The sequence below is a fragment of the Myotis nattereri genome, assembly GCF_964212035.1.
Source record: "Myotis nattereri genome assembly, chromosome: 1".
In the NCBI taxonomy this organism is placed as follows: domain Eukaryota; kingdom Metazoa; phylum Chordata; class Mammalia; order Chiroptera; family Vespertilionidae; genus Myotis; species Myotis nattereri.
This window is the reverse complement of record NC_138075.1, coordinates 41,272,290-41,284,593: the sequence shown is the minus strand read 5'-3', so window position 1 is coordinate 41,284,593 and position 12,304 is coordinate 41,272,290. Positions and strand designations below refer to the sequence as shown.

At 41.5% G+C, this 12,304-nt stretch overlaps 1 protein-coding gene across 2 annotated transcripts in view; it reads left to right on the top strand.

The window, feature by feature from the left end:
* GNG2 (G protein subunit gamma 2) overlaps window positions 1-12,304 on the top strand; it is a 111,550-nt gene that overhangs the window by 87,367 nt on the left and 11,879 nt on the right. For both annotated transcript variants that reach the window (XM_081093498.1, XM_081093499.1), the window contains one exon: window positions 4,912-5,027. In XM_081093498.1, coding sequence (XP_080949624.1) covers window positions 4,912-5,027 — 116 coding nt within the window. The remainder of the gene's footprint in view (window positions 1-4,911; window positions 5,028-12,304) is intronic.

The window sequence follows — 12,304 nt, the reverse complement described above, 5'->3', positions numbered from 1 at the left end:
ATCAAAAAACCAAACAAACAGAAAATAACAAGTGTTGGTGAGGATAAAGAAAAATTGGAACCCTTGTGTACTTTTTATAAGCATGTAAAACGAGAGGCCCAGTGCATGAAAATTCATGCAGTTGGGGCGGGGGGGGGGGGGTGGTCCCTCAGCCCAGCCTGCGCCCTCTCGCAGTTGGACATCCTTAGTGCTGCTGAGAAGGCAGGAGAGGCTCCCACCACTGCCGCTGCGCTAGCAGCCATCAGCCGGCTTGTGGCTGAGCTGAGCTCCCTCTGTGGGAGCACACTGACCACCAAGGGGCAGTCCTGGTAGTTCTACCATTAGGGTCAATTTGCATATTACCCTTTTATTATATGGATGGTACAGCCACTGTGGAAAACAGTATGGCTGTTCCTCAAAAAATAAAAAATAAAAATAGATTTACATATAATCCAGCAATTCCACTTCTAGGGATATACCCAAAAGAACGAAAAGTAGGGTCATGGAGAGATATTTATATATACATGTTCATAGAGGTGCTATTCACAGTAGCTAAAACATGGAAGTGACCCAGGTATCCATCAACAGATAGATGGATAAGCAAAATATGCTATATAGATACAATGAAATATTCATCCTTAAAACAGAAGGAAATTCTGACACATGCTACAACATTAGTGAACTTGGAGGACATGAAGAGAGTCAGAGCCAGTCATGGGAAGACAAAAGTGTATGATTTTACCTCCATGAGGTATCTAGAATAGCCAAAACCACAGAAACAGAATGTAGAATAGTGTTTTTCAGGACTGAAGGGAGAAAAGAATGGGAGTTATTGTTTATTGGATATAGAGTTTCAGTTTTATGGGATGAAAAGAGTGTGTGTGTGTGTGTGTGTGTGTAAGTATAAAATGTTTTGTCCCAATGCCTCAAGCTTAAACGATAGGCCAACTTTTCTTATTTACCACAGCCACTTTCTAGGAAAACACATACTTCTTTGGAACACCGGTCTAGGACTCCACAGTTTTCAGTCTTGGGGGAGGGGGGCGCGGGGGGCGCGGAATTTTGTCAGTGCTTTTATGGGAAAGCAGCTGGATGTGAAAAAGGAGAATGTGCAAAGCGATTCTCAAAGGGGCGCTAGACCACTGTTGGGTCATATGGTAAAACAAGAACATTCAGGATGTATCTTCCTAAAACAAGGAGCACAAATCAAAGCCTATGTTTATTTTTTCTCTTAAAACTTAAGTCCAGTTCGATTTCCACCATGTTCTCTCCCAGCATGTCTAGACTGGCATCCTGCCCATTCTTCTTCTTTTCCCATCTCAACCCCAGCCTTCCTACTTCCCTTCTCTGCCTGCACAGAGGTCTCCTTCTATGGTAAGAAGGATAAAGGCCCCCAAAGATGTCCATGTCCCCATTCCTGGAACCTGTGAATATGTTGTTACATGGCAAAGGGGAAATAATGTTGCATATGGAATTAAGGTTGCTAATCAGCTGACCTAAAGATCAGGAGATTACCATGGATCATCTGGGTGGGCCCAATGTAGTTAGGGGGCAGAAGAGAGTCAAAGGGAAATGTGACTGGAGAAGATGTTATGGTGATATGACAGGAGAAGGACTCAACTCACAATCGCTGGTTTTGAAGATGGGGAAAAAGGTCAAGAGCCAAGGAATGCTGGTAGCTTCCAGAAGCTAGAAAAGGAAAAGAAAGAGCTTTTTCCTCAGAGCCTCCAGAAAAAAATGCAGCCCTGCCAGCACCTAGAATTGAGCCCAGGGAGACCTATTTAAGATCCCTGACCTCCAAAACTACAGGATAATAAACTTCTATTATTTACGTTACTAAATATATAGGAATGTATTACAAGAGCAATAGACTTTCTAGCTCAGTCTCCTCAGGACATCCACAGCTTTCCCAGGAACATGAGCAGGCATTAAGACATAGACTTTCTTAGATAGTCAAATGAAAAGAATGGGTTATGTACTCAGTTAATGGCAGATCTGTTAGCCAATAGCAGAGAAACCCTTAATAATGGTGATGGAAACAAGATCAGTGCTCATTTCTCTTCACATAGATGGTAACCAGTTCACAGCTGGTCTGGTGGCTCTACCATGTCAGTAAGGACCCAGCTCCTCCCTGCTCACCCTGGAGTGTAGCCTAGAGGTTCAAGATGGAGCTCTATGGTCAACATGACTACCCTCCAGGCCAGTGGCAGGAGGAAGGGGAAGCAAAGGGTATACCCCTCCCTTCAAGGATACTTCTGCTTATATCTCATTGGGCAAAGCTTAAGTCATTTAACTAGACTGAGCTGCAAGGGAGGCTGGGGAATGTATCGTTGAGCTTAATATGCCCAGTTAAAATTCAGGATTCTGGTGGGAGGTGGGAAGAGGGTGGTCTCTGTAAAAAAAAAAAAAAAAATATATATATATATATATATATATATATATATATACACATATGTGTATATATATATATATATATGTATGTATGTATATATATATTACTGATGAAGAACAAGGAGTATTTGGAAGCAAGCTGTGATCTTTGTGATCTCATTTATATTCAAGGGCAGAAGAGTAGCTGACCAGAATTTCAAAGCTCCCTCAGGCCCCATGAGGATTTGGTAATTCTGTGATTGTCTGTATTCTAGTCTGTATTCTCGTGTGATAAATTTTAGTTTGGCTTCACAAAACAGTGTCCAGGGGCTTGTAGATCATGGCTGCTTCCAACTCTGGATGAATGGAAGAGTTAGGCCACTCTGCTGGGTAAGTCAGTATTCCATCTTGGCCCTGTAAGGTTTTGCAAACTGGTGAGATGTTTGTTTGATTTAGGGGCATATACTTAATTTCTCTGTAGCACTAAGATCGTTGGATCCCTAACCATGCTGATGAAATCACAGTTGTTAAAGCCTCCTTTTATTTATTTTTGTGTTTGTTTTTACATGTTTCTTGGTCTTCAAGCATATGAAAGCAGAGTCAGAGATCTTTGTGGCTTTAAAATTCCTTGCATCTTCCTTCCCACTTTATTCTCTCCAAACCCTTTGAAAATAAATTGAGAAAACAGTTAACTTATCTTCCAGTTTATTTTTCAGTATTCTTTATAAAATAGCACTCTCTAGAAAGGGACTTCTTTGTTTACAGAGTCATACATAATTTTTTTTTGTCATGAAGAACTAGATAACCTAACGAAATAATTTATAGTCTTTTGTTTCTGTTTTGTTTTTGGGGTTTTTTGGTTATTAAAAATTATTTCTTGATTTTAGTAAAAAAAAAAAACATGTATTGAACTTATTATGTGTTATTCTTCCTTCCCCAGGTTTTTATTTGCTCTTTCCTTTTTTATATATTTATTTTTTTTACCCCTTCAATACCAGAGATATTGTTTACCCTTGACTTCTTTAAGGGGAACTGAAGTTTTTATCATCTGCTGTAGCTGTTCTGTGAACTACCTTCTTCTTTCTTTTTTTCTTTATTGTCTAAAGTTCTACATATGTCTCCTTTTTCCCTGCTTGACCCACCCATCCCCAGCCATTCCCACCCCAGGCAAGCCCCCACCGCCCCAGTGTCTGTGTCCACTGGTTATGCTAATACGCATGCATACAAGTGCTCTTTCCTTTTTTAGATGGTAACCTGATCCTACTTTATCTGTAAATAAAAATACTCCCCAAAGCTAGCAGAAGTCACGGTTTTTAAAATAATGTCTTCAGAACAAGCTTCAACTCGTGTTGACTGCAGCAGTGTTGTGATGCTTCGCGTTTCTTGAGTCATGCAGCTCTCAGCAGGGCTAGTGAAATTGCAGACTGTGCGTCATTATTGGGGGTCGGTGACCCCAAGGGGCACATTTACACAGATGGTCCTGAAATAGCACATGGCACTTTGGCAGAAGCGAGACCGGATCAGAAGGCGGGGAAAATGGGCACTGAAAATAAAATAGGAGGCATTCCGAGATGAACAACAAGAATAAAGTGAGACGGTGGGCCAAGAAAGAATTAGAAGAAAAATGAAATTGGGATAAGAAGTGGAAGGGGGCGGGGTCAAGGATAGGAGGGGGTCTGACAGAGCCTGGGCAAAGAAGCCATCTCACAAGCTACATAGGTACAGAGCTCCGCTCTCTAAACACTTGTCTTCTATTTTCACATTTTAAAAAGTAATGTCTATTCTACTTTATTTCGAATGCCATTCGTGAACCCATTGACATAATTAGCCATTTAGACCTGGCAATCCCTCCCCCTGGTCATTATAGATGTGTTTCTGAAGAATTGTGAGGAAAGTGGGTAGTTGTGAAGAACGCCATCTGTCAGACAGAGTGAAGAGAAGTGACTATTTGAAACAATGCTGGATCAGTGGCACTGCAAAGCCACACGTCCCATTGCAGTGTCTCTGCAGTTTAATAGGCCTAGGTGGTTAGAGTCAACCAAAAAGTTGGTGTTTGAGCCCGTTAAGGAAACATGGTAAATTCGGTGTCTTTGGTCCTGAAGGATTACATAATTTCCCATTCCTCTCTCCACCTGCCTTTCACTCATCCTCCCAGGGCACTTACCACAGTATCTGACAATAGTCGTACCCTATAAATAACAACAGTAACAATGTATACACTCACCCTTATTATTTTGAAGTCATTTAATAAACTATGATCATGTTAATAACTTGCTTTATTAATGTGGCAGCACATCTTATTAGGGCTGACTCGGTCACAGACTTCATTTTTTGCCCCTAAATAAGGATGGAAGGGCAGAAGGTCAGGGGAGTTGGAAAAGCAAACTCCATATTCTGGCCCACCTGGCAGTCTGAGGCAGGGCTGGACTGAAGAGAGGGAGGGCTGGAGTAGCCAGGCCTGGCTCCAGCCACTCTTTTGAGATCCCTCGGTTCTGATGAACTTGTGCATTTGGCAGCTCCTGACGTCTCTGATGCATTCTTCTTCCTCGTTTTCTTTCTCAGGGTGTCTGAAAAACCCACCCGGCACTCCAATGGCCAGCAACAACACTGCCAGCATAGCACAAGCCAGGAAGCTGGTGGAACAGCTGAAGATGGAAGCCAACATCGACAGGATAAAGGTCAGGACAACATAACCCACACCGCTCATCGAGCCCTGACTACAAGGAGCATGCTTGGCAGCAACCTATCATTTACTACTTTTTCCATAGAGAGTGATGAAACCAGTGAGGATGGAAGAGAAACTTCATAATTCGGCAAAAGTTCATTTTTCTAATGTCTGCTTTCTCTAGATTTCTCCAGCATAATACGATGGTATAAATTAAAATTGGCTATGCATGTAGAATTAAAAACAAAACAATAACAACCAAACAAAACAGAAATAAAAGGCCCCTAACTGAATTCTAGCCAAGGAAATTGGAGAACACAGTCCACCAGCCCACCTCCCTTACCTTGTAGGACTCTCTTCTTATCAGGGTTTTAATTTTTTTCTGTCTTGATTTAAGTTCTAAGTTTAAGTTGTTCATCTTTCATGTCTAATTCTTCTAATTCACCATTGTAGGTCATTATTGTATTTTTTTTTTATATTTTATTGATGTTTTACAGAGAAGAAGGGAGAGGGATAGAGTCAGAAACATCGATGAGAGAGAAACATCGATCAGCTGCCTCCTGCACACTCCCCACTGGGGATGTGCCTGCAACCAAGGTACATGCCCTTGACTGGAATCGAGCCTTGGACCCCTGAGTCCGCAGGCTGATGCTCTATCCACTGAACCAAACCGGTCAGGGCTGTTGTATTTTTTTAATCCATCGTACATGATCTCCCTGAGAAGTCAAACAGCATAAAGGTTTAATGGAAGTTAATAGTCTATTTTTTTTCTTCTTTCTTTTACTCCCCATATCTAACCTGACACTTTGCCTTAAGTTGGGCCTACCTCATATGGAACCAAGACTTTAAATTCAAACTCTTTGTTATCAGATTTTAAATGTAAAATTGACCGACATAGTGTCATTATTAACAGATAGCTACTGCAGGGTTGGTAAAGTGAATTTTTGTCAACTACCAAAACTTCATTTCCTCAGAAGACCCAAGCATTTTATGAAATGGACCTCAGAAACATATCTTATTGTACTAAAATAAAACTAGGCATTCTTCCAAATGCCTTTTTTATAAACTAGCATATTTTTTTTCTATTTTCTCTATTTCTGACTTACTTCCTTTGGAGTGTGTTTCTAGAATAAGGAGCAATCAATTATGGCTCATGAGCCAGATTCACCCTACTGCCTATTTTTATAAATAAAGTTTTATAAGAACACAGCTGGGCCCATTAATTGACATATTGTCTATGGCTACTTTCACACTAGAACAGCAGAGTAGAGTAGTTGCAACAAAGACCATGTGGCCCACAAAGCACAATATGTTTACTCTCTGGCCTTTTACAGAAAACTTGGTGGCCCCTGGGTCTAGAGCAGTGATGGCGAACCTTTTGAGCTCGGCGTGTCAGCATTTTGAAAAACCCTAACTTAACCCTGGTGCTGTGTCACATATAGAAATTTTTTTATCTTTGCAACCATAGTAAAACAAAGACTTTTATTTTTGATATTTATTTCACATATTTAAATGCCATTTAACAAAGAAAAATCAACCAAAAAAATGAGTTCGCGTGTCACCTCTGACACACATGTCATAGGTTCGCCATCACTGGTCTAGAGCAATGGTTCTCAACTCATCTGTACATTTACATCACCCAGGGAATTCTATAAACGGACCAGTTCCAAGACTGCATTCTAGACCAATTCAATTAGAATCTCTTGGGGTATGATTCAGGCATGAGCATATTTTTTTAGTTATTAGTTAATAGTTAATATCATTGTATAGCTGAGGCTGAGGACCTGGGTCCTAGGGAAAGGGATTAGCTCCTTTTAACTCCCATCAGATTTATGCCAGAGAGTGGAGGGAGAGCTGGTTTTCCCTTGAATGAGCTTTTCCATCTATCCTAAATCTCCTTGTAAAATCTGAGTCCTGCTAATGGGCCACAAGATGTAAACAGCTTCTACTCTTCTTGTAACAGCTTTCATTCTTCTTCTTTATTCCCAAATGAGATAAAGGGCCTTCACCAGCTGCCTCGCTCCTCTACCACCTTCCTCTTCTCCTCTTTTCCCTTTGCCTCTTCTTGTATACTCCCTTGCTGAAAAAGTACAATATGGTGGGTGGGCACAATAGTTGCTGAGAGAAGTGAGGTGCCCAAGGATTGTGACATTAAAAGGAATTTTGCAGCCCTAGCCAGTTTGGCTCAGTGGGTAGAGCGTCAGCCTGTGGACCCCAGGTTTGATTCCATTCAAGGGCATGTGCCTGGGTTGCAGGCTCGATCCCCAGTAGGAAGTGTACAGAAGGCAGCTGATCAATGATTCTCTCTCATCATTGATGTTTCTAGCTCTCTCTTCCTCTCCCTTTCTCTCTGAAATCAATAAAAATAATATTTAAAAAAATCATTTTTTTTAAAGGGGGAATTTTGCAGTTCTTTTTGTGTGTGTGGGTTGGGGGTCGGTTTCTGCTCATAGACCTTCTGGAAAAGTCCACTTTGTCTTTTGGGGTGGCCCAACTAAGATGAAAGTGTTGGTGAAGAACTATTGTGGTTGGCATTTTCTCTTACTACTCAGCATCCCCAGGCCTGGCTCCTGAAGGAGATTCTGATAGTGTTGCTGGTGATCAAAAGCTGACAGTGGGAGGAAGAAGACAGATAAAGGCCTTTTCAGTCAACGGTCAGACCTTTAAATTCCCACCTGAACTATTAACTGCAAGGGTTTCTTCTAAGCCAGTGGTTCTCAACCTTGGCTGCACATTAGACTCACCTGGGGATCTTTTTAAAATCCTGATTCCTGGGCCTCATCCTCCGGAAATTCTGTTTCTTTGTTATGGGGTGGGACCACAACATTAGTAACAAAGAAACAGAATTTCCACAGGATGAGGCCCAGAAATCAGGATTTTAAAAAGATTCCCAAGTGATTCTAATGTGCCGCCAAGGTTGAGAACCGCTGTTCTAAGCTGATCTCTGAAATCTCATCTCAATTACCCTTCCTGTTGTTGCCAAAGAAAAATTTCTATAAGAAATCTCATTATATTCCCCTCCTACTGAAAATCTTTTTGTGATTGCCATCACCTGAAAAATAAAATTCAAACTCTTTTTTAAAAACTTATTTATCAATTACAGTTGCTATACAATATTCTATTAGTTTCAGGTGTTCAACATAGTGATTAGACATTTGCATACCTTAGGATGTGATCACCCCCATAATTCTCGTACCCATCTAGCACCATACATAGTTATTACAATACTATTGACTATATTCCCTATGCTGTGCTTTACATCCCAATGACTGTTTTTGTGACTTTCAATTTGTGCTTCTTATTAATCCCTTTCACCGTTTTCAGTGTCTTTCCAAGTACAAGTCTTTTACCTCCTTAGTTAAATTTATTCCTAGGTATTTTTATTCTTTTGATGAAATTGTAAATGGGATTGTTTTCTTTTTCTTTCTGATTGGTTTTTATTAGTGTATAAAATACAATCAATTTCTGAATATTAATTTTACATCTTGCTACTTTACTGAATTCAGTTATTAGTTCTAGTAGTTTTGGGGTGGAATCTTTAGGGTTCTCTCCAAATATAATATTATGTCATCTGCAGATAATGACAGTTTTATTTCTTCCTTTCCAATGCAGATGCTTTTTATTTCTTTTTCTTGTCTGATTGCTGTGGTCAGGACTTCCATGCCTATGTTGAATAAAAGTAGTAAAAGTGGGCATTCTTATCTTATTCCTGATCTTAAAGAAAAAGAGAGAGAATCATTGATCAGCTGCTTTTAGCTTTTCACTATTGAGTGTGACCTTAGCTGTGGGTTTATCATATACCAGTATGGCCTTTGTTATGTTGAGGTATGTTCCCCAATCCTCACTTTGCTGAGAGTTTTTATCAATAGATGTTGGGTTATGTCAAATGTTTTTTATGCATCTATTGGTGTGATCTTATCACTTTTATCCTTCACTTTGCTTATGTGATGTATCACATTATAAAATTCAAATTCTTTGGCAGAGTATGCAAGGTTCTTCTGGACCGTACCCATCTTTCAGCTTCATCCCCTTCCTTTTGCCCATATGTTATACTGAACCACTTCATTCCTTGATGGGAATTTCAAATGCCTGGAACATTCAATCTCCTCCTCTCTACCTTACTGTTTTACTAACTGCAGTGAATTTATAGTTCCTGGAAGACTCAGACCAATCATATATCCTTCAAGAAACTTCCTAAAACCCTCCTCCCAAAGTTGTACTTTTGCATTTCTTCAGTTGTTCATTTATCTAAACTAATAAAAGAGAAAGATGTAACTTGATCATACCTTCACAATGCCCAGGAGTGAGTATGCAAATTAATCCAACAAAGATGGCAGGTTAATTTGCATACACAGGCATCAAGCAGCCAGGGGCGGGGTGGGATGCTTGCTTCTTTGCCATGGTGATGACACAGGCGTTCTGCACCACCCCAGCCGCTCTGGGCCTCTGGGCAGTGTGGGAAGGCAGAAAGGCGGCTCCGGCCCGAGCGAAGGTGGTGCTGGCAGCCAAGGGAAGGAAGGCCAATTCTTGCACGAATCTTCATGCATCGGGCCTCTAGTCTAATAAATATTTTCGTAAGAGTGTTCTAAACTGCCAGGCCTTGTTAGGTACTAGAGATAGAGAGATGAATACAGATGAAGACGTGATTCTTGCCCTCAAGGATCTCCTTGTCTAGTGAAGGGTTACACAAAGTATGAGCAAGACCTATCAGTAGTGCCAGTAAGATATCCAAGGAGCATAATCACCAAGTATCATCAGAAAGAAGCCAACAGCACACCTGACCCCCTCTGTATGCTGCTTCTAAAGGGACCAAATAAATTGCTGTTAAAAGAGAGACAAAGCATCAGCCTAATCAACTGAGCACCAAGGAGCTGCCTTTCTGGGTGATCTTCTCATTCAAATCTATGAATCCCTCGTGACGTCATTATTAAATTGCTGGAAATGCTACAGCAGCCTGTGTCTCAGCCTTTGCTCTGCACATCAGAGCCAGGCCAGTATGCTGTGGTGAAGTGTCAGATTATTTTTAGTTTAGCTGTTGGATCAAACTGCGGCTGTGTTGACAGTTGTCAGCTAGCTGGCTTAGGGTGTGCTTGTCTGCCTTTAGGGGTCCCTTCAGGGCTTCTGAGCATTCAGGCTTCTCTGCCTGCTCTCTGTGCAGATACGGTCAGCTGGAAGGGGCTTCTCTCTGAAGAGCCCAGGTTGTGATTTTCTAGTCGGAGGAGTGACCTGTTCGAATCATCATTTCTGGCAGCAGGGGCTTTACATACATCAGTCAGTGCCTACTGGGGCTGAGGCCACAGGGAACAGGGAGTAAGGGGCACAGCTGGCCCTGGGGCTGCTGAGGGTCCCTTAAGCAGGGAGCGACCTTATCTCATGTGGCTGCATAGAGTAGCCCTACCGTAAAAGGATCTCAATAGCATATTCATTTTTAAACCTTCTTGTTTCCTATCTCTTTACATCACAGATCCTGGGAGATGTGGGCTAAGGAACCCATTATCTATTCATAAGCTGCCGGCATGTATAATTATACTCCCAGCCTTTCTGTGTTTCTTTGTTAGCATTTCATTCAGGAACAAAAATTAAAATCAAAGGAAGCGGGCAGGGGTGTGGGGGAAGGGGCAGAGGGGGTGTTGTGGAGGCCATGCCACTCAGACATGTGAAACAGCAGTATACTCACACTAAGGCAAGGGAAAGAAACCCTGTCCTGAGAGAGCGAGCTGAGAGCAAGCATAAAAGTAAAGGACAGCAGGACTTAGTACATCTATTTATTCATCACTGTGTTCGGAGCCTTTGGGTTTCTAATAATAGGAACCTAACCCAAGCTAGCTTAAGCCAAAAGAAGGGATTGATTGTAAAAGGCAGAGAGCATCTCAGGATCCAAGAGCAGACATGTAGCTGGGTCAGCAGTGGACGTGAGGATTGAAAGGCCGTCGGGAACTGTGGCTGCTCTGCGACATGTCTCCGCTTCTCTCTGTCTGCCTCTTCCTTTTCTGAGGAAGAATAGACTTCTCGGCTAGCTATTCCATGTGGCAGACGCAAGATGACGTCCCCTGGCTCCCAGGATCCCATGTCACAGTTCCAGCTCCATGAAGAAAGAGAGAGATGGATTCAACCCCTTTTAGTCTCAGTTCCATATTCTTGGAGTGGCATCTCCGTTCTAGCAAGAATGAGCCATCTGCAGCTACAGTCAACTGCCCTTGGAGTTGAACCACATTGTACAGACATGGCTCCTAGGAATTAACCCATCCATCTCGATGGACAGGGGATGGATAGTTAAGGAGGGGAGAGAATCATTGTAAACTGGAAAAAAAAAATGTTATATCATGAAAGATAATGTAGATGTGAGAGCAAAAGAAAGCCAAGGCCAGGAGAGTAGGTGAAGTGGTTACTTCTTCACTAACTGGATGCTCCATAAATCAACCCCACATAAAAATGTCAAACTGATTCCTCATTTCTCCCAAGTGATCCCAATAGACCTAACTGGCTCTAGTGGGGTCCCTCAAATCCTCACTTGTCCGTGAATCTTTATCTCTATGCTGACCATACTTACTAATCAATTTTCTAGTTAATTTACCCTCATCAGATAAATTTTTCCAACTAAACCATGTAATCCTCAAAGCCAAAGACCATGTTGTTTATTTCTTTGCTGCCTTCATGGCGCTGAGGTCTCCAGGCATCCAGGAAACACTTTCTCGGTGGATAGTGTTAACTTCCTGTACGAAGAGTGTCATATGACAAAACATTAGGAACTGTATTCTACGTGACATTTCCAATTATATCTGTGGTTTGGAAATTCTGAAAATTAAGGTATTTCCAAATAAAACTGTGGCAATAGGAGAAAATGTAATGGACTGTAAAAAGGAAGGGCAGAGCCGAAACCGGTTTGGCTCAGTGGATAGAGCGTCTGCCTGCGGACTGAGGGGTCCCGGGTTCGATTCCGGTCAAGGGCATGTGCCTGGGTTGCGAGCATGTCCCCGGTGGGGGGATGTGCAGGAGGCAGCTGATTGATGTTTCTAACTCTCTATCTCTCTCCCTTCCTCTCTGTAAAAAATCAATAAAATATATTAAAAAAAAAAAAGGAAGGGCAGAATTGACCATTTCACAGATAAATAAAGGGTATTATGTCATGTGTATGATTATAAGTAGCCAGGATTTAATAGTATGTCTTCTTTTTAAAACAGTTCAACATAAAACGAACAGACTGATTTTCCTAACTGGCAAATATGTGTAACTTACTTAACCAAATATGAACACTTCTAATGATTAAATCATCTCTCTGGTGATTGGCTC